Raw genomic sequence first — 23179 nt, 5'->3', positions numbered from 1 at the left:
AGTCCTGCAGTCCACCTGTGTGTGTGTGTGTGTGTGTGTGTGTGTGTGTGTGTGTGTGTGTGTGTGTGTGTGTGTGTGTGTGTGTGTGTGTGTGTGTGTGTGTGTGTGTGTGTGTGTGTGTGTGTGTGTGTGTGTGTGTGTGTCATTAATCAGTGTATCATGGGCCCGCCAGCGTTTTGGGCCGCCCACTCTGTTACTACGCTACCGCTACTTATTAATCAACCCATCAGACAGGCGGTGGCACTGCTCTGCACCTGCCAAATAGGGAGCAGCAGGCCTCTCTAAGATAACTCCAACACTAGACCACTGCCCTGTACCTGCCAAATAGGGAGCAGCAGGCCTCTCTAAGATAACTCCAACACTAGACCACTGCCCTGTACCTGCCAAATAGGGAGCAGCAGGCCTCTCTAAGATAACTCCAACACTAGACCACTGCCCTGCACCTGCCAAATAACATTGTTGCACTGTGAGAAGGTGATAGCAGGAAGGCAAAATATAGCGCGCACACACTTACACACACACACATACACACAAGCGTGCGCCTAATGGGGGAAACAAAGAGAGAATGGAAAACAAAGAGCATCCATCTCCCTTTGTGTAGAGAAGGATGAAATTACCCTTGACGCTGATCTAAGGTTGGTTTTGCATTTCTCCCCTCTAATGGTTAAGGTTAGGTTAGGGTTAGCGGATCTTAGATCTGTGCCACATCCTCTTCGATGGAAGCTAGTTGTGAGTCGTGGCCGAGGAAATAGGAAAGGCTGACCCAGATTGATGATATAGAAAGAGAGTTGGGTCATTAACACACACACACACACGCACACAGAGACAAAGAGAAAGAGAGTTGGGTCGTTAACACACACACACAGAGAGAGAAAGAGAGTTGGGTCATTAACACACACACACGCACTCAGAGACAGAGAGAAAGAGAGTTGGGTCGTTAACACACACAGAAAGAAAGAGAGTTTGTCGTTAACACACACCGAGATAAAAAGTTGGGGTCGCTAACACACACACACAGAGAAGTTGGGTCACTAACACACACAGAGAGAAAGAGAGTTGGGTAGAATGAAAAGCTATTTATTTACCTTGTTCATTCATTCGTGTTACCAGATGAATTATGCATCAGGGTCATGAACAACTCTTAGGGTATTGAACATTTCTCTCTCTCTTTCTCTCCCTTTAGCCATCTCTCTTTTATTTAACTCTTGGAAAGAGCACTCTGTTAATCTCTCTCTATTATAAAAAGTAGGGGATTACATTTCCTGGACAACAACAGGAGCGGAGAGAGAGAATGTGAGAGAGAAAGGGGGTAGAGAAGAGAGAGATGGACATTTAGACTGCGAGAGAGGAGAAAGAGAGGGAGATACAGAGAGAGAGATGTTGTCAGCTCCCACGAGGCTGGGGATCATCTGTCAGGGTACTGGACTGTACCGCTGTACAGCATAGTGTGTCGTCCCGGAGATACATACATACACGGTACATCCTGTCCTTCGCACAGACACCTACACTCAGAAACAAAAGGTACCCGAATTGTACTTAAAGGGGTTTAAACGCTGTCGCTGTAGTGGTACCCTGTAAGGTATGTCCAAACAATTACTTGTCGGGATATAATTGCAACCTTGCAGTTCGTACCTTAAGAGCCAAAATGTACAGATGAGCATTTTTAGGGTACACAGTGACAACGCCAAAAAATGTACCTCTTCTCTATACCAAGAGCCTCACTTGTACACACCATCCCACTTCTGACACCAATGTACCCCTGAGATTCAATGTAGCAAATGCCCTGAACCTGGGTCCAGCAACTGTCAAGCCGAAACCTTAACCATTACACCAATAGGTCCATATCCCTGATCTAGGTCACTCAGTGTTGTTTTAAGATCGCTGTACTATTAGTTATGGCTCTTTCTTGTCACCTGATCTTATGGAAGCCTTTAAAAATTTCAGAACTGGCAGTGGACATGCTCAAACTTCAATTAACATAACCGTATACTATTTAAACTAATGCAACACTTCCACTCACCGGTGGCCAAAAATAACTAACTGAAAGCCAAACCATGACTAAGCCATGCCTCCAGTGATTGTACCTTTATATTCACAATTTGGGGTACAAAAATGTACCATCATACTCTTTATCCACACATGTACCCTAAAAGGTACCGGACAGTACCATGTGAGATCATATGTGTACCCCTGAAGATACATTGTGTATCTTGATCTTTGTTTACCCCAAGGAACAATACCGTACCCTAAACAAACCCCTTTTTTCAGTCTACTCAACTAATGAGTGGCACAGCAGTCTAAGACCCTGCATCTCAGTGCAAGAGGCGTCACTAGAGTCCCTGGTTCAAATCCAGGCTGTATCACATCCGGCTGTGATTGGGAGTCCCATAGGGAGGCGCACAATTGGCCCAGAGTCTTCTGGGTTTGGCTGGGGTCATTGTAAATAAGAATGTGTTCTTAACGGACTTCTGGTTAAAATGACGTTTAAAAACAGAAGAGAGACAGAGGGAAGGATTAAGAAAGAGTGGTACAAAGAAATGAGTTGGAATGACATTTTAGCCACCCACACTACCCCCTTTGTGAACTGTCATTAATACAGATATGCATGTTAAGTGCACACAATGCATGCTCCTTCCTCGCTGTGTGAAATTCATGTATGTGAAGTGACTCTCATCAGTAGACTGCAGTAGGGAGCTACGGAACAGCCAGTGGTGCAAGGAGGCAGCCATCCAGAAGTCAGATGTGTGTGTAGAAATGAGATAAGCCAACAATTCCCTTTGTCATTAGTTTCCTATCCTACCCACTCCTCACTGCACCGCTATCGATGCCAATGGGCCTTATCTGACAAACACTATTCAAATATTCACTGAGCTCTGCATAACTGCCACAGTCATCACTGAGATTAAATGCGTTTTATCATATCATTTGCATATTTTAATTACATTGACGGAGGGGGGGGGGGGAAGCGGAGATTTTTGCATGTGTGTGTGTGTTTGAGATGAACATAGCAAGTCTGATTTCTCTCTGAGCTGGAGAGGTTGTGTGCGTGTATGTGTGTTTATGTGAGCGTGTTTATGTGTTTATGTGTTTGTGTGCGTGCGTGTGTGTGTGCGTGTGATATGGGGAATGTCGTGACTTCAGTGTGTGGTTCGTGTGTGAGTCTTGAGTGGTGGAGTGCTGGTTGAGTTGGATTGACATCCTAACGGCATCATCCTCACATTATAACGATAGTTTCAAAACCAGAGAGTGGACCACAACACAAGTTTACAGACGAGTCCAATATAATTGAATAAAGTTGCATATAGAATGAATCTGAATAGAATGCATCTGTGTAGTTTCCCTGTGATCAAGATGTGGCGCTGCTCACTATTCTATGTTATTTAAGGGTAGGACACACACACACCACACACCACACGCGCACACACACACCATTCGGTCTGTCAATATGCATGGTGCAGACTTTCTGTGGGACGTTTTCAGTAGAACACCATTCTCCGGCAGGTAAACGCAGGGTATTTTCATGTATCATTATTGTTATACTTTTTAAAAATGTATCGGTGCACAGCTGTTCCCGAGCGAGGGATGGAGCAGAGGGATGGACGGCCGATTGCACTTAATTGGTCGCTCTTTTTCAGGTTTAATTTTTTTCTCTCCCCCTCATCACCTCTTTCCTTAATTTCAATGATTTATTCTCCTCATTCATGTTTGGCTTTGATGTCCGCCACTGGCCGCGACATCCTGCTGCGGTTCACACTGGCCCATCTGTGACATCACATGTATGTTCCCTGCCCATACACGCCCCCTAACAACCCTATTTCATCCCCCATTACCCCCAGAAACACACACACACACACTCTCTTGAACATGTTGGAGATCCCCAGGGACTGGGACAGAGAAGAGGTAGAGGAAGAGTGAGGGAACAAGAAGAGGTAGAGGAGGAGGGGGGAACAAGAAGAGGTAGAGGAGGAGGGGGGAACAAGAAGAGGTAGAGGAGGAGGGAGGGAACAAGAAGAGGTAGAGGAGAAGGGAGGGAACAAGAAGAGGTAGAGGAGGAGGGAGGGAACCAGAAGAGGTTGAGGAGGAGGGAGGGAACAAGAAGAGGTAGAGGAGGAGGGAGGGAACAAGAAGAGGTAGAGGAGGGGGGAGGGAACCAGAAGAGGTAGAGGAGGAGGGGGGGAACAAGAAGAGGTAGAGGAGGAGGGAGGGAACAAGAAGAGGTAGAGGAGGAGGGAGGGAACAAGAAGAGGTAGAGGAGGGAGGGACCAAGAAGAGGTAGAGGAGAAGGGAGGGAACAAGAAGAGGTAGAGGAGGAGGAGGGGGAACAAGACGAGGTAGAGGAGAAGGGAGGGAACAAGAAGAGGTAGAGGAGGAGGGAGGGAACAAGAAGAGGTTGAGGAGGAGGGAGGGAACAAGAAGAGGTAGAGGAGGAGGGGGGAACAAGAAGAGGTAGATGATGAGGGAGGGAACAAGAAGAGGTAGAGGAGGAGGGAGGGAACAATTTTATTTATTTTATTTTTATTTTACCTTTATTTAACCAGGTAGGCAAGTTGAGAACAAGTTCTCATTTACAATTGCGACCTGGCCAAGATAAAGCAAAGCAGTTCGACAGATAAAACGACACAGAGTTACACATGGAGTAAAAACAAACATACAGTCAATAATGCAGTATAAACAAGTCTATATACAATGTGAGCAAATGAGGTGAGAAGGGAGGTAAAGGCAAAAAAAGGCCATGATGGCAAAGTAAATACAATATAGCAAGTAAAATACTGGAATGGTAGTTTCGCAATGGAAGAATGTGCAAAGTAGAAATAAAAAAATAATGGGGTGCAAAGGAGCAAAATAAATAAATAAATAAAAATTAAATACAGTTGGGAAAGAGGTAGTTGTTTGGGCTAAATTTTAGGTGGGCTATGTACAGGTGCAGTAATCTGTGAGCTGCTCTGACAGTTGGTGCTTAAAGCTAGTGAGGGAGATAAGTGTTTCCAGTTTCAGAGATTTTTGTAGTTCGTTCCAGTCATTAGCAGCAGAGAACTGGAAGGAGAGGCGGCCAAAGAAAGAATTGGTCTTGGGGGTGACTAGAGAGATATACCTGCTGGAGCGTGTGCTACAGGTGGGAGATGCTATGGTGACCAGCGAGCTGAGATAAGGGGGGACTTTACCTAGCAGGGTCTTGTAGATGACATGGAGCCAGTGGGTTTGGCGACGAGTATGAAGCGAGGGCCAGCCAACGAGAGCGTACAGGTCGCAATGGTGGGTAGTATATGGGGCTTTGGTGATAAAACGGATTGCACTGTGATAGACTGCATCCAATTTGTTGAGTAGGGTATTGGAGGCTATTTTGTAAATGACATCGCCAAAGTCGAGGATTGGTAGGATGGTCAGTTTTACAAGGGTATGTTTGGCAGCATGAGTGAAGGATGCTTTGTTGCGAAATAGGAAGCCAATTCTAGATTTAACTTTGGATTGGAGATGTTTGATATGGGTCTGGAAGGAGAGTTTACAGTCTAACCAGACACCTAAGTATTTGTAGTTGTCCACGTATTCTAAGTCAGAGCCGTCCAGAGTAGTGATGTTGGACAGGCGGGTAGGTGCAGGTAGCGATCGGTTGAAGAGCATGCATTTAGTTTTACTTGTATTTAAGAGCAATTGGAGGCCACGGAAGGAGAGTTGTATGGCATTGAAGCTTGCCTGGAGGGTTGTTAACACAGTGTCCAAAGAAGGGCCGGAAGTATACAGAATGGTGTCGTCTGCGTAGAGGTGGATCAGGGACTCACCAGCAGCAAGAGCGACCTCATTGATGTATACAGAGAAGAGAGTCGGTCCAAGAATTGAACCCTGTGGCACCCCCATAGAGACTGCCAGAGGTCCGGACAGCAGACCCTCCGACTTGACACACTGAACTCTATCAGAGAAGTAGTTGGTGAACCAGGCGAGGCAATCATTTGAGAAACCAAGGCTGTCGAGTCTGCCGATGAGGATATGGTGATTGACAGAGTCGAAAGCCTTGGCCAGATCAATGAATACGGCTGCACAGTAATGTTTCTTATCGATGGCGGTTAAGATATCGTTTAGGACCTTGAGCGTGGCTGAGGTGCACCCATGACCAGCTCTGAAACCAGATTGCATAGCAGAGAAGGTATGGTGAGATTCGAAATGGTCGGTAATCTGTTTGTTGACTTGGCTTTCGAAGACCTTAGAAAGGCACGGTAGGATAGATATAGGTCTGTAGCAGTTTGGGTCAAGAGTGTCCCCCCCTTTGAAGAGGGGGATGACCGCAGCTGCTTTCCAATCTTTGGGAATCTCAGACGACACGAAAGAGAGGTTGAACAGGCTAGTAATAGGGGTGGCAACAATTTCGGCAGATAATTTTAGAAAGAAAGGGTCCAGATTGTCTAGCCCGGCTGATTTGTAGGGGTCCAGATTTTGCAGCTCTTTCAGAACATCAGCTGAATGGATTTGGGAGAAGGAGAAATGGGGAAGGCTTGGGCGAGTTGCTGTTGGGGGTGCAGTGCTGTTGTCCGGGGTAGGAGTAGCCAGGTGGAAAGCATGGCCAGCCGTAGAAAAATGCTTATTGAAATTCTCAATTATGGTGGATTTATCAGTGGTGACAGTGTTTCCTATCTTCAGTGCAGTGGGCAGCTGGGAGGAGGTGTTCTTATTCTCCATGGACTTTACAGTGTCCCAGAACTTTTTTGAGTTAGTGTTGCAGGAAGCAAATTTCTGCTTGAAAAAGCTAGCCTTGGCTTTTCTAACTGCCTGTGTATAATGATTTCTAGCTTCCCTGAACAGCTGCATATCACGGGGGCTGTTCGATGCTAATGCAGAACGCCATAGGATGTTTTTGTGTTGGTTAAGGGCAGTCAGGTCTGGGGAGAACCAAGGGCTATATCTGTTCCTGGTTCTAAATTTCTTGAATGGGGCATGTTTATTTAAGATGGTTAGGAAGGCATTTTTAAAAAATATCCAGGCATCCTCTACTGACGGGATGAGATCAATATCCTTCCAGGATACCCCGGCCAGGTCGATTAGAAAGGCCTGCTCGCAGAAGTGTTTCAGGGAGCGTTTTACAGTGATGAGTGGAGGTCGTTTGACCGCTGACCCATTACGGATGCAGGCAATGAGGCAGTGATCGCTGAGATCTTGGTTGAAGACAGCAGAGGTGTATTTAGAGGGGAAGTTGGTTAGGATGATATCTATGAGGGTGCCCGTGTTTAAGGTTTTGGGGAGGTACCTGGTAGGTTCATTGATTATTTGTGTGAGATTGAGGGCATCAAGTTTAGATTGTAGGATGGCTGGGGTGTTAAGCATGTTCCAGTTTAGGTCGCCTAGCAGCACGAACTCTGAAGATAGATGGGGGGCAATCAGTTCACATATGGTGTCCAGAGCACAGCTGGGGGCAGAGGGTGGTCTATAGCAGGCGGCAACGGTGAGAGACTTGTTTTTAGAGAGGTGGATTTTTAAAAGTAGAAGTTCAAATTGTTTGGGTACAGACCTGGATAGTAGGACAGAACTCTGCAGGCTATCTTTGCAGTAGATTGCAACACCGCCCCCTTTGGCAGTTCTATCTTGTCTGAAAATGTTGTAGTTTGGAATTAAAACTTCAGAATTTTTGGTGGTCTTCCTAAGCCAGGATTCAGACACAGCTAGAACATCCGGGTTGGCAGAGTGTGCTAAAGCAGTGAATAGAACAAACTTAGGGAGGAGGCTTCTAATGTTAACATGCATGAAACCAAGGCTATTACGGTTACAGAAGTCGTCAAAAGAGAGCGCCTGGGGAATAGGAGTGGAGCTAGGCACTGCAGGGCCTGGATTCACCTCTACATCGCCAGAGGAACATAGGAGGAGTAGAATAAGGGTACGGCTAAAAGCTATGAGAATTGGTCGTCTAGAACGTCTGGAACATAGAGTAAAAGGAGGTTTCTGGGGGCGATAAAATAGCATCAAGGTATAATGTACAGACAAATGTATGGCAGGATGTGAATACAGTGGAGGTAAACCTAGGTATTGAGTGATGAAGAGAGAGATATTGTCTCTAGAAACATCGTTGAAACCAGGAGATGTCATTGCATGTGTGGGTGGTGGAACTAATAGGTTGGATAAGGTATAGTGAGCAGGACTAGAGGCTCTACAGTGAAATAAGCCAATAAACACTAACCAGAACAGAAATGGACAAGACATATTGACATTAAGGATAGGCATGCTTAGTCGAGTGATCAAAAGGGTCCGGTGAGTGGAGAGGTTGGTTGGTGATTTAGACAGCTAGCCAGGGCATCGGTAGCAAGCTAGCATAGGATGGAGGTCTGTTAGCCACCCCTTACGTTCCGTCAGTAGATTAGTGGGGTTCCGTGTGGTAGAGGGGATTAATCCAAATCACACAACAACAAAAATAAAAACAATAGATATAGTTATAGAGGCCCAAGAAGAAAATATAATAATAATAATTTAAAAAATAATTTAAAAAAAATAATAATAAAAAAATTGTCCGATTGTCTATTCAGATAGCAGCCGGTAAGACAGCTAACGGTTAGCAGGCCGCAGATGGGCGTTCAGGTAACGTCGCGACGGAGGAGCCGGCCGAATAACTCCTTCGGGTAGATAACGTCGGCAGTCCAGTTGTGAAGGCCCGGTGGGGCTCCGCGAAGGCAGTAAAACGGGTCCGGATAGGTGACTGCAGCCCAGGTGTGATTGATGGAACTCAGGAGTGATTGACGGAGCTTGCTAGCTCCGATGGTCACACGGATAGCAGCTAGCTAGCTGTGAGATCCGGGTATGAATGTCCAGGGACATGGAGAGAAAAATTGGTCCGGTATGTTCCGTTCCGAGCCGCGCTGCGCCGTACAGAACTGGCGATAGATTTTCGAGCTAAAGGATAGCTGATGACCACAAAACGATTTGCCAGTAAAGGAGCTAACTAGCTTCTGAACTAGCTTCTGGATTAGCTTCTGGCTAGTTTCAGGCTAGCTTCTTGGAGTTTCTGGCTAGCTTCTTGGAGGATTACAGATCTGAGGTAAATAATACTTTTTTATAAATATACATTGGTGAGGCGGGTTGCAGGAGAGTGTTTTGAAGATGAGTTGATGGAAAATAAAAATAAAATGTATGTGAAAAAGTTGTAAATATATATATATACAGGACACGACAAGACGAGGACAAAAGACGTCTGAACTGCTATGCCACCTTGGAGACTTCAAGAAGAGGTAGAGGAGGAGGGGGGGGAACAAGAAGAGGTAGAGGAGGAGGGAGGGGCTGTGGGAGAGGAACCATCTTGGGAACACACACTGTGTGTGATCAAACTTCTCCACAGTGAGGTATTGTTCCTCAGGCCTATAAAAGTGTTCACAAGGCAACAAACTGGAATCGATGGTCACACACCAGCACTCTATAAAAACTATTGTAACGCAGAGGTGAGACTCTGCAAATGGCTACACACACCTCTCGCAGTCTCCTTTCCTTCTCCTTTCTCTGCCCCCCCCCCCTCTCTCTCTGAGCGGAGAGTGTGTGTGCAAGAGTGTGTGTGTGCGTGGCAGCGTGTGCGAGTGTGTGTGACTCTCCTCCCAGGTCCCTGTGGCACAGTTGGAATCACCCTGATGAAAGCTGAGTGCAATCAATCCTCATTACAAACATGCTGAGATATACCGCACACACACACACACATTAACAATTCATGCTTGTGGTAACATCCGCATATTTGTGCACATTAAGGAACAAAGAGGCACACACACCCAATATGATAGCTAGGGGGAATGCTGCAGACAGAGAGCTGCAGGGAAGCTCTCTGTCACACAGTCACACTCAGCTGGGAGCTGGCCTGGTTTCTGTCTCACAAGCACATACTGTTCACACAGAGCCATATGTCGCTGAAACATAACTCCGATAGAGATACCGAATGCAGGGGGTTTAACGAGAGCGTGAAAGTACAAACTGATCAAGAAACCGACAGAAAGAGAAAGAGAAAGAGAAAGGGAAGTGTGGGCGAGTTGGTCGATATGACGAAAGTAAGAGAGGGAAAAGAGGAAGGAGAGAGGCGGAAGCCTGCCTTTGGCGCCCACCATGGTTCTTCTCTTTTCAAATCCTAACTGTTGTTTTTCAGGGGGAATAGACTGCTGCTGTTCTGAGTGGAGAGGGGGATCCTTATCTGTACCCCCCCCCTCCCCCCTCTACACACAAACACACACACACCACTCAAACACGCGCACACTTTACATATACACACACACACGTCCTCCCTGCTGAGGGTCTCGCCCGGGGTGACAGCAACTGAATCACAAAATCGGAATAATTTAGAACCTCACATGGTGCGCAGGAATAATTGCAACGACAGCCAAGAAATACTAACAACGAATGTATTTGAATACGATATTAGAATAGTTCCAAAAACAAACGAGGGAGGGAGAGGGAGAGAGAGAGAGAGAGAGAGAGAGAGAGGGAGAGAGGACAGAAGAGGGAACAAACTACACAAGGCCACAGACTAACCAATTGTTCAACTTTGAGTTGTTAAACTGCTTCCCCAATCAAAAGCCCTGGATTAACAGCGAGGTTGGTGCTAAACTAAAGAGCAGGGCTACCTCACACAGAGCTCAGACAACCCTGAGACTACGGCTGAGGACAGGAACAAGTACAAGTAGTCCCACTATGACCTCCACAGAGTCATCAAAAGAGAATAAGCACAATATAGGAATAAGGTGAAATCATATTACACAGGCGCCGATGTGGCCGGGGCTACAGTCCATTAGGGATTACAGAAGAAGACCCAGCCGTGATCTGCCCAACGATGCCACTGTACTAGATGAACTCAATGCATTTTATGGACGCTTTGACAACAACAACATCGTGCCGGGTGTGAGGGCCTGTCAACGACCCAGAAGATTGGGTGATCTCGCTCTCTGAGGCCCACGTGAGAAAAGTCTTTATTCAGGACAACACCTGCAAGGCCGCGGGGCCAGACAGTATTCCAGGGCGCGTTCTCAGATTATGTGCAGAACAACTGGCACACATATTCACAGTCATTTTCAACCTCTCCTTATCCCAGTGTTTGTATACCGCCCCAACAGATCCATAGGTGATGCCATCTCAATTTCTCTCCACACTGCCATCACCCACCTAGAAAAGAGGAATATCTATGCTGTTCATTGACTACTTCTCAGGGTTCAACCCCATTGTCCCCTCCGAGCTTGTCACCAAGCTTAGAACTTTGGGTCTGAACACCTCCCTCTGCAACTGGATCCTGGACTTCATGACGGGCCGACCCCAGGTGGTGAGGGTAGGCAACATCACCTCCGCCACGCTGACCCTCAACACAGGGATCCCACAGGGGTGTATGCTTAGTCCCTTCCTGTACTCCCTGTTCACCCACAACTGTGTGGCCACTTACGACTCCAACACCATCATCAAGTTTGCTGACGACACGACGGTGGTAGGCCCAATCATTGGCGACGGTGAGTCAGCTGACAGGGAGGAGGTCAGTGAGCTGGCAGTGTGGTGCCAGAACAACAACCCCTCCCTCAACGTCACTAGGACCAAGCACGCCCCCATCCACATAGACGGGGCTGCGGTAGAGCAGATTGAGAGCATCAAATTCCTCGGTGTCCAAATCACAAATAACTTCAAATGGTCCAAACACACACGCACACTCGTGAAGAAGACACGACAGCTCCTCTTCCCCCTCAGAGGGTTGAAAAGGTTTGTCATTGACCCTGAAATCCTCAAACTGTTCTAAAGCTGTCCCACTGAGAGCGTTTTGACTAGCTGCATCACGTCCTGGTATGGCAATAACACTGCCCTCGATCGCATGGTGCTACAGATGGTGGCGTTGACAGCCCAGTTCAACACTGGGGCCGAGCTCCCGGCCATCCAGGACATCTATGTCAGGTGGTGTGGTAGGAAGACCCGGAAAATCGTTAAAGACTCCAACTACTCAAGTCATAGACCATTCTCTCTGTTTCCGCACGGCAAGCGCTAGTCTGGCACCAACAGGCTCTTGAACAGCTTCTATCCCCAAACAATAAGACTGATGAGTAGCTAACAAAATAGCTACATGGACTATTTGAGTTAACCTTGTATCGTTATTGACCTTTGCACTGTCTTTATGCTCACTCACACACACACTCCATCATTTGCTCACACACACACATTACGCACATCCATTTATACTGACTCTATACACACACACACACACACACACACACACACACACACACACACACACACACACACACACACACACACACACACACACACATACAATCATCATATACACTGCTGCTATCATATATCCTGATGCCTAGTCACCTTACCCTTACACACATCTACCTCTATCGATCCAGTATCCCTGTAAATATGATACTGGAACTGACCCTGTATATACAATTAGTATGCTTCTTACTTATTGTTTTCTGCATATTCATTTTATTTATTGTGTGTTTTTTTCCTAGTATAACATGTATATTAATTACTGCAGTTGGCTTGTGAGTTTGCAAGAAAGGCATTTCACTGTACTTGTCCATGTGACATTCAAAACCTGAAACTTGGTGTTCTTAGAGGTCTCTTCATCTCCCCTCTCTGTCTCTTTCCAATACTACTGTATGTGTAGTTGACCCTGTTAAATACCTTGCCATTTACAGCTGCTGTAAGGAGTAGTGGCAGGAGAGACCGAAAGAGACAGAATGACAGGTTGGGTCTCGCTGTGACAGCGGCGTAAGGCAGGAGAGTATCGTGTGGCAGTTGTAATGACGTATTTAGGCTGCGGCGTGGGGTTGGTAACAGGCTGACTGTTGGGGCCTTCCTGCCGGTCTTCCTGCCTGTCTTCCTTCCTGTCTGTCTTCCTAGTAGATGTCTGAATTAAAGGAGAGGCAACTGAAAATAATCCTTACAAAGATCATGTTAAATAATGCACCCGCTTATATAGACCATTGCTTTCTGAAAATAAATCAAACACATTCCTTAACTGCATTAACCTGAGCACAGTAAATAGACTTCACTATGGAAAACAACATTAACTCTGTACAGTTCTTAGATGTACTTGTTACAAAGAAGGGACCATCTCTAAGTACTACAGTTACAGCTGATCGTTACCATTCTAAAAAAATAGGTTTTTACCAGTCAGCCAACTTCATAGACCGCGTCGCGTCTGTGACACAGAGGAAGAATATGATAGACGATCGTACTCTCTCTTTGAGCGTTTCCGCTCGAGAGGATACCCCCCCGATACCTGGCTGGAAGAAGCTCCAAAACAAGTTAAAAGCTTTGAACAGGAACCAGTTACTTCATAAATCCCAAGAAAGACCCAAGAAACCGTTTTCTGTAAACTAGCGACTCACTTTCAATGACAGCCGTAATGGAATCCAGTCTTTTGCCAATAAGCACTGGCAAATACTGTCATCAGACTTGTCCTTTAAATTCTGCCTTCTAGAGGCATCTTTATTCACCTTTAACGATCAAGAAATCTATCGAACGTATTAGTTCCATCGGATGTGGTCAGAGAGAGAAAGGAGGCCTTCCGAAAAGGATGTTCCCCTGTAGATCATGTACGCCCTCATAGGACCTATGAGAGGAAGTGATGTCTAACTTGCGCCTCTAAAGGCGCTAATTAGATGTTCTTGCCATTGGCTTCATATTGGATGAACATCCATTGAAAGTCATTCTTGGGGACGATGAATCCGCTATCGGATGTCAACATATCACCTCGCCAGTTTGCGAGACACTTTATAGAGCTAATGAAAAGGGATGATTGCGACAACAAATGACTCCAAAGAGATGTGTCAACGTAATTCCGTTTAAACGATGAACCGGATTCCCATCCTGCCTATAGGCAGAATTTAGACTGTTATACAAGAACACTGTCCGTATCAGATTTGACACATAATTTATGACTTCGCCCCACTTATTTATGAAGGGCCGGGCCTGATCTAATCAAATCCAATTGTATTTGTTTTATTTGATGTCCTATGTGGTAAGTTATCTCATGAATTGATATAATGCATCCAAGTGAGCGGACACCTAAGGCAATTGATATACAGGTAGACCAGAGAAGATTCATCCCTGATTGGCAGGTAAGTTGGCAACCCTGATTAGAAGCACCTGCTGCTCATCGGTTATTCGCCTACGTTTCCTGCAAAGGCTGTTTTGAATGAAAAAGATTTGTACCGACACACTGAAGTAGACCAAAAAGCCGAAACGCCTGTGTACGCTATCCCTGACGCAGTGAAAATATGTCTTGTTTAAATGAAGTAAGCTTCATTGTTTGAGTTATATTTATCTGAATGAGAGTGTGATGGTCCTCTTTTGATTTGACACCTTGCTGCAAATGGAAGGATTGGAGAAGTGTGTAGTGTGCATGTGTGTGTTGATACATGTGTTTATTCCAACACTCCTACAAAACTGTGTGTGTGTGTGTGTGTGTACTGTAGATGTGTGTGTAAATATTGGAAGCACAGACACAGCTGTTCCCTTCACACACACACACACACACACACACACACACACACACACACACACACACACACACACACTGCACCTATGGACACACACACAGGAGACACACTGGCAGCCCTGGCATTACTGGCAGGCAGCACTCTACAGAATGAATGCACACTGGGTATAGACAGGGCGAGGGTGATCCAACAGTCAGGGACACACTAAAGAGACAGGGGAAGCACGTACCCCCGTGCACACAGGCATTCGTGAGCACACACAAACACGCACATGCACCATCACCCTCACACACATACCAAACCCATGTATCACATGTTTGTGTGTCCATATGTTTATTCATTGTCCACCTGATTCAATAAGAGGCATAAAGGTGTGTGTTAAAGGGAGACAACCCCAGCGTGTGTGTGTTTATATGTGTGTGTGAAGGTGTGTGTCTCTCTCGCTCTGTCTCTGTGTGTGTGTGTGTGTGTGTGAGAGAGAGAGAGAGAGAGTCTTCTCTGTAGTGTCAGCTCTTTGATCAGCCTCCCCCTGCTCGGGAACCAACCTCTGGTGTCTTGGAGGCAGATGAAACGCACACACACACACACACACACACGAAACCCTGTGCCTCTCTCTCTTTGTCTCTCTCTCTATCCGGGGCCGCCTCATAGCCACAGAACACCCACTATCAATCCTCTCTTCTCCCTTCCCCTTAACAAGCGCTCCTTACCCCAGCTATTTTAAAGGCTATTGATATGGAGCTGAGGCTTTCATCTGGTATTGCACCAGTTTATTTATTAACAGCCCTTGGTTTTATTTTATCTAAATATGTGAGAGGATAGGCGACTGGAGAATACGTGGGTAAACCCTGAAGGGTGGTTGACAAGGGTAAGGGTATGTAAATATTGGAGAGAGGGGAGTTTGGAGCTTTAAAAAGCCGGTGGATCCTTTAGCTTCATACCGTACCTAAACAGTGTCAGGAAAGTAATGCCGGGCCAAGCCTTCATTCCGGGTTATTGTTGCTGACGTCCTCCCTTCCTCCTTCCCACTCTCTTCTGCTGTGTCTAGTGACCCAATTCGCTTCTATTCAAAAGCTGATTTACCGGCCAGACGGCAGAATATTTGACATTATTGTCAAAATAAACGTTCTATTGACACCTTAATATCTACTCTCTCTCTTTCCCTACCTTCTGCCTTTCCTCGGTCCCTCTCTCTTTTCTCTATCTACTTCCCCTTTCCTTCCTCCTCCTGCTCTCCACCTCTCCCCCTCTCTTCTCTCTACCTACTTCCCCTTTCCTTCCTCCTGCTCTCCACCTCTCTTTTCTCTACCTACCTCCCCTTTCCTTCCTCCTCCTGCTCTCCACCTCTCCCCCTCTCTTCTCTCTACCTACCTCCCCTTTCCTTCCTCCTCCTGCTCTCCACCTCTTCTCTCTACCTACCTCCCCTTTCCTTCCTCCTCCTGCTCTCCACCTCTCCCCCTCTCTTCTCTCTACCTACCTCCCCTTTCCTTCCTCCTCCTGCTCTCCACCTCTTCTCTCTACCTACCTCCCCTTTCCATCCTCCTCCTGCTCTCCACCTCTCCCCCTCTCTTCTCTCTACCTACCTCCCCTTTCCTTCCTCCTCCTGCACTCCACCTCTCCCCCTCTCTTCTCTCTACCTACCTCCCCTTTCCTTCCTCCTCCTGCTCTCCATCTCTCCCCCTCTCTTCTCTCTACCTACTTCCCCTTTCCTTCCTCCTCCTGCTCTCCACCTCTCCCCCTCTCTTCTCTCTACCTACCTCCCCTTTCCTTCCTCCTCCTGCTCTCCACCTCTTCTCTCTACCTACCTCCCCTTTCCTTCCTCCTCCTGCTCTCCACCTCTCCCCCTCTCTTCTCTCTACCTACCTCCCCTTTCCTTCCTCCTCCTGCACTCCACCTCTCCCCCTCTCTTCTCTCTACCTACCTCCCCTTTCCTTCCTCCTCCTGCTCTCCACCTCTCCCCCTCTCTTCTCTCTACCTACCTCCCCTTTCCGTCCTCCTCCTGCACTCCACCTCTCCCCCTCTCTTCTCTCTACCTACCTCCCCTTTCCTTCCTCCTCCTGCTCTCCACCTCTTCTCTCTACCTACCTCCCCTTTCCATCCTCCTCCTGCTCTCCACCTCTCCCCCTCTCTTCTCTCTACCTACCTCCCCTTTCCTTCCTCCTCCTGCACTCCACCTCTCCCCCTCTCTTCTCTCTACCTACCTCCCCTTTCCTTCCTCCTCCTGCTCTCCATCTCTCCCCCTCTCTTCTCTCTACCTACTTCCCCTTTCCTTCCTCCTCCTGCTCTCCACCTCTCCCCCTCTCTTCTCTCTACCTACCTCCCCTTTCCTTCCTCCTCCTGCTCTCCATCTCTCCCCCTCTCTTCTCTCTACCTACCTCCCCTTTCCTTCCTCCTCCTGCTCTCCACCTCTCCCCCTCTCTTCTCTCTACCTACCTCCCCTTTCCTTCCTCCTCCTGCTCTCCACCTCTTCTCTCTACCTACCTCCCCTTTCCTTCCTCCTCCTGCTCTCCACCTCTCCCCCTCTCTTCTCTCTACCTACCTCCCCTTTCCTTCCTCCTCCTGCTCTCCACCTCTTCTCTCTACCTACCTCCCCTTTCCTTCCTCCTCCTGCTCTCCACCTCTCCCCCTCTCTTCTCTCTACCTACCTCCCCTTTCCTTCCTCCTCCTGCTCTCCACCTCTTCTCTCTACCTACCTCCCCTTTCCTTCCTCCTCCTGCTCTCCACCTCTCCCCCTCTCTTCTCTCTACCTACTTCCCCTTTCCTTCCTCCTCCTGCTCTCCACCTCTCCCCCTCTCTTCTCTCTACCTACCTCCCCTTTCCTTCCTCCTGCTCTCCACCTCTCTTTTCTCTACCTACCTCCCCTTTCCTTCCTCCTCCTGCTCTCCACCTCTCCCCCTCTCTTCTCTCTACCTACCTCCCCTTTCCTTCCTCCTCCTGCTCTCCACCTCTTCTCTCTACCTACCTCCCCTTTCCTTCCTCCTCCTGCACTCCACCTCTCCCCCTCTCTTCTCTCTACCTACCTCCCCTTTCCTTCCTCCTCCTGCTCTCCATCTCTCCCCCTCTCTTCTCTCTACCTACCTCCCCTTTCCTTCCTCCTCCTGCTCTCCACCTCTTCTCTCTACCTACCTCCCCTTTCCTTCCTCCTCCTGCTCTCCACCTCTCCCCCTCTCTTCTCTCTACCTACCTCCCCTTTCCTTCCTCCTCCTGCACTCCACCTCTCCCCCTCTCTTCTCTCTACCTACCTCCCCTTTCCTTCCTCCTCCTGCTCTCCACCTCTCCCCCTCTCTTCTCTCTACCTACCTCCCCTTTCCTTCCTCCTCCTGCTCTCCACCTCTCCCCCTCTCTTCTCTCTACCTACTTCCCCTTTCCTTCCTCCTCCTGCTCTCCACCTCTCCCCCTCTCTTCTCACTACCTACCTCCCCTTTCCTTCCTCCTGCTCTCCACCTCTCTTTTCTCTACCTACCTCCCCTTTCCTTCCTCCTCCTGCTCTCCACCTCTCCCCCTCTCTTCTCACTACCTACCTCCCCTTTCCTTCCTCCTGCTCTCCCCCTCTCTTCTCTCTACCTACCTCCCCTTTCCTTCCTCCTCCTGCTCTCCACCTCTCCCCCTCTCTTCTCTCTACCTACCTCCCCTTTCCTTCCTCCTCCTGCTCTCCACCTCTCCCCCTCTCTTCTCTCTACCTACCTCCCCTTTCCTTCCTCCTCCTGCACTCCACCTCTCCCCCTCTCTTCTCTCTACCTACCTCCCCTTTCCTTCCTCCTCCTGCTCTCCACCTCTCCCCCTCTCTTCTCTCTACCTACCTCCCCTTTCCTTCCTCCTCCTGCACTCCACCTCTCCCCCTCTTCTCTCTGCCTACCTCCCCTTTCCTTCCTCCTCCTGCTCTCCATCTCTCCCCCTCTCTTCTCTCTACCTACCTCCCCTTTCCTTCCTCCTCCTGCTCGCCACCTCTTCTCTCTACCTACCTCCCCTTTCCTTCCTCCTCCTGCTCTCCACCTCTCCCCCTCTCTTCTCTCTACCTACCTCCCCTTTCCTTCCTCCTCCTGCACTCCACCTCTCCCCCTCTCTTCTCTCTACCTACCTCCCCTTTCCTTCCTCCTCCTGCTCTCCATCTCTCCCCCTCTCTTCTCTCTACCTACTTCCCCTTTCCTTCCTCCTCCTGCTCTCCACCTCTCCCCCTCTCTTCTCTCCAGGCTTCCTGAGTACAGGCGACCAGTCAGCCAAGGGGAACTACGGTCTGTTGGACCAGATCCAGGCCCTGCGTTGGCTCAATGAGAACATCGGCCATTTTGGGGGTGATCCCGAGCGCATCACCATCTTCGGCTCCGGGGCGGGGGCGTCCTGCGTCAACCTGCTCATCCTCTCGCACCACTCCGAGGGTAAGGGGCACACTGGTGGGTCACATTCTTACTTGATTTGATTTGATTTACTTCTCAGTCTACTTAACCCTTGCCTGGTAGAATAAGGATCATTCAATGAACTGTGTGGTTACTCAAAAGGATAGGTTGGTTGAAAGTGAGTTCCCAGGGTACCATTAGTCCAATTGTAACTGTGTCACGGCCTGACCTTAAAGATCCTTTATTCTCTATTTTGGGTTAGGTCGGGGTGTGACTAGGGTGGGCATTCTAGTTTCTTTATTTCTATGTTGGCCTGGTATGGTTCCCAATCAGAGGCAGCTGTCTATCGTTGTCTCTGATTGGGGATCATATTTAGGCAGCCTTTCCCCACCTGTTTGTTGTGGGATCTTGTTTTTGTGTAGTGCCTGTGAACACTGCATTGACGTCACTCTTTATTGTTTTTGGTGAGTTTCATTTATTAAACATGTGGAACTCTACGTACGCTGCACCTTGGTCCATTTATTCTACTAACGATTGTGACAAACTGTGTCTCCTCATCTATAATCAAATATACTACAATATAATTTCAGTATTCTTAACCTGGTAGAGTAAGAGAAAATGTACTACAGTGGGGCAAAAAAGTATTTAGTCAGCCACCAATTGTGCAAGTTCTCCCACTTAAAAAGATGAGAGAGGCCTGTAATTTTCATCATAGGTACACTTCAACTATGCCAGACAAAAAGAGAAAAAAAATCCAGAAAATCACATTGTAGGATTTTTAATGAATTTATTTGCAAATTATGGTGGAAAATAAGTATTTGGTCAATAACAAAAGTTTATCTCAATACTTTGTTATATACCCTTTGTTGGCAATGACAGAGGTTTTCTTTAAGTCTTCACAAGGTTCACACACTGTTGCTGGTATTTTGGCCCATTCCTCCATGCAGATCGGGCGGCAGCGTAGCCTAGTGGTTAGAGCGTTGGACTAGGAACCGGAAGGTTGCGAGTTCAAACCCCCGAGCTGACAAACCCCCTGAACAGTTAACCCACTTACTGACGGTTCCTAGGCCGTCATTGAAAATAAGAATGTGTTCTTAACTGACTTGCCTGGTTAAATAAAGGTTAAAAAAAAAAGAAAAAAGAAAAAAGAAAGATCTCCTCTAGAGCAGTGATGTTTTAGGGCTGTTGCTGGGCAACACGGACTTTCAACTCCCTCCAAAGATTTTCTATGGGGTTGAGATCTGGAGACTGGCTAGGCCACTCCAGGACCTTGAAATGCTTCTTACAAAGCCACTCCTTCGTTGCCCGGGCGGTGTGTTTGGGATCATTGTCATGCTGAAACACCCAGCCACGTTTCATCTTCAATGCCCTTGCTGATGGAAGGAGGTTTTCACTCAAAATTTCACAATACATGGACCCATTCATTCTTTTCTTTACACGGATTAGTCGTCCTGGTCCCTTTGCAGAAGAACAGCCCCAAAGCATGATGTTTCCACCCCCATGCTTCACAGTAGGTATGGTGTTCTTTGGATGCAACTCAGCATTCTTTGTCCTCCAAACACGACGAGTTGAGTTTTTACCAAAAAGTTATATTTTGGTTTCATCTGACCATATGACATTCTCCCAATCTTCTTCTGGATCATCCAAATGCTCTCTAGCAAACTTCAGACGGGCCTGGACATGTACTGGCTTAAGCAGGGGGACACGTCTGGCACTGCAGGATTTGAGTCCCTGGTGGCGTAGTGTGTTACTGATGGTAGGCTTTGTTACTTTGGTCCCAGCTCTCTGCAGGTCATTCATTAGGTCCCCCCGTGTGGTTCTGGGATTTTTGCTCACCGTTCTTGTGATCATTTTGACCCCACGGGGTGAGATCTTGTATGGAGCCCCAGATCAAGGGAGATTAATAGTGGTCTTATATGTTTTCCATTTCCTAATAATTGCTCCCACAGTTGATTTCTTCAAACCAAGCTGCTTACCTATTTCAGATTCAGTCTTCCCAGCCTGGTGAAGGTCTACAATTTTGTTTCTGGTGTCCTTTGACAGCTCTTTGGTCTTGGCCATAGTGGAGTTTGGAGTGTGACTGTTTGAAGTTGTGGACAGGTGTCTTTTATACTGATAACAAATTCAAACAGGTGCCATTAATACAGGTAACGAGTGGAGGACAGATGAGCCTCTTAAAGAAGAAGTTACAGGTCTGTGAGAGCCAGAAATCTTGCTTGTTTGTAGGTGACCAAATACTTATTTTCCACCATAATTTGCAAATAAATTCATTCAAAATCCTACAATGTGATTTTCTGGATTTTTGTTTCTCATTTTGTCTGTCATAGTTGAAGTGTACCTATGATGAAAATTACAGGCCTCTCTCATCTTTTTAAGTGGGAGAACTTGCACAATTGGTGGCTGACTAAATATTTTTTTGCCCCACTGTATGTTGCTATTCACTGGAAGAGTAGAGGGTAGATTGGTCTGGTCATTCTATGGAAAAGTTAGGCGTATCCAATTGTCTTGTGGGTAGATCACTGAAAAGTCAATTCAATTTTCATTCATACTCTCTGTCTACGTACCTGGTTGAATCATAGTAAATGTGAAATTGTGAGTGTACGATGTGGGTACTCACTCAAAAGGAGTAGGAGGGATAGACTGGTTCAAAGTGAGCTCAGACTGACTCAGACTGTGTGACACCTTATTCCACATAGAGTATCTAAGCAAAAAGTAGTGGACTACTTAAGGAATAGAGTGCAATTTGAGGGAGAGACTCAAAGTTTAAATTGGGAGCAATGTGGTCCAATGACCTGCAAGGAAACCTTGACACACACTCTCATGCTTTCATCACAGCTATTACACTACCAGGTATACTCTGATAGAGAGAGATAAAAGGAGGAGAGAGATAAAAGGTGAAGAGAGATAAAAGATGGAGCGAGGGAGAGAAAGAGAAAAGGAGAAGAGAGGGGGGGAGAGGGAGAGAGAGATAAAAGGAGAGAGGGAGAGAGATAAAAGGAGGAGAGAACGAGAGAGAGGGAGCGAGAGAGAAAAGGAGGAGAGAACGAGAGAGGCGGAGAGAGAGGGTGAGAGATTAAAGGAAGAGAGAACAAGAGGCGGAGAGAGAGAGAGAGAGAGATAAAAGGAGAGAACGAGAGGGAGGGAGAGAGAGAAAAGGAGGAGAGAGGGATAGAGAGAGAGAAAAGGAGGAGAGAGGGATGGAGAGAGATAAGGAGGAGAGAACGAGAGAGAGGGAGAGAGAGAAAAGGAGGAGAGAGGGATGGAGAGAGAGAAAAGGAGGAGAGTGATGGAGAGAGATAAGGAGGAGAGAACGAGAGAGGGAGAGAGACAAAAGGGAGAGAGAGGGAGAGAGATAAAAGGAGGAGAGAGGGAGGGAGAGAGAGAAAAGGAGGAGAGAGGGATAGAGAGAGAGAAAAGGAGGAGAGAGGGATGGAGAGAGATAAGGAGGAGAGAACGAGAGAGAGGGAGAGAGACAAAAGGGAGAGAGAGGGAGAGAGATAAAAGGAGGAGAGAACGAGAGAGGCGGAGAGAGAGACAAATAAAAGGAGGAGAGAATGGAGAATGAGAGAGATAAAAGGGGGAGAGAACGCGAGGGATGGAGAGATAAAAGGAGGAGAGAATTAGAGACTAAGAGGGAGAGAGATAAAGGAGGAGAGAACGAGAGAGGGAGAGAGATAAAAGGAGAGAACAAGAGAGGCGGAGAGAGATAAGAAGAGGGAACGAGAGAGACCGAGAGAGTTAAAAGCAGGAGAGAGAGATATGAGTGTGTATTGTGAGTGTTTCAATCATCACGCTGTGTGTCTCTGAAGATCAACCTGACCGCCATACAGAAATAACTTACATTTGTGTGTGTGTGTGTGTGTGTGTGTGTGTGTGTGTGTGTGTGTGTGTGTGTGTGTGTGTGTGTGTGTGTGTGTGTGTGTGTGTGTGTGTGTGTGTGAGCGTGTGTGTGTGTGTGAGCATGTGTGTGCGTGTGAGTGCACACGTGTGTACATGCATGCTTTTCTACATGTGGGTGCATGCAGGTGTGTGTGTGTGTGCATGAGACTGCGAGTAAACAACCTGTACAGTGTGCATGTTCTCTCCTCCCCTCACACCCTAACCTTCATGTTCTCTCCTCCCCTCACACCCTAACCTTCATGTTCTCTCCTCCCCTCACACCCTAACCTTCATGTTCTCTCCACCCCTCACACCCTAACCTTCATGTTCTCTCCTCCCCTCACACCCTAACCTTCATGTTCTCTCCACCCCTCACACACTAACCTTCATGTTCTCTCCACCCCTCACACCCTAACCTTCATGTTCTCTCCACCCCTCACACCCTAACCTTCATGTTCTCTCCTCCCCTCACACCCTAACCTTCATGTTCTCTCCACCCCTCACACCCTAACCTTCATGTTCTCTCCACCCCTC

At 47.4% G+C, this 23179-nt stretch overlaps 1 protein-coding gene across 2 annotated transcripts in view; it reads left to right on the top strand.

Annotated features, from left to right (window-relative positions):
- The window catches only part of LOC109896443 (neuroligin-2-like), a 228188-nt gene that overhangs the window by 188450 nt on the left and 16559 nt on the right, over positions 1-23179 (top strand). Inside the window, exon 5 of one of the 2 annotated variants that reach the window (XM_020490699.2) lies at positions 18623-18808. In XM_020490699.2, coding sequence (XP_020346288.2) covers positions 18623-18808 — 186 coding nt within the window. Of the gene's footprint in view, positions 1-18622; positions 18824-23179 lie in introns of both variants that reach the window. The other variant, XM_031832251.1, reaches the window with a different exon arrangement.

This window comes from Oncorhynchus kisutch, linkage group LG9 (assembly GCF_002021735.2).
Source record: "Oncorhynchus kisutch isolate 150728-3 linkage group LG9, Okis_V2, whole genome shotgun sequence".
Classification (NCBI taxonomy): domain Eukaryota; kingdom Metazoa; phylum Chordata; class Actinopteri; order Salmoniformes; family Salmonidae; genus Oncorhynchus; species Oncorhynchus kisutch.
The sequence above is the reverse complement of the archived record's forward strand: the minus strand, read 5'-3'. Positions and strand labels throughout refer to the sequence as shown.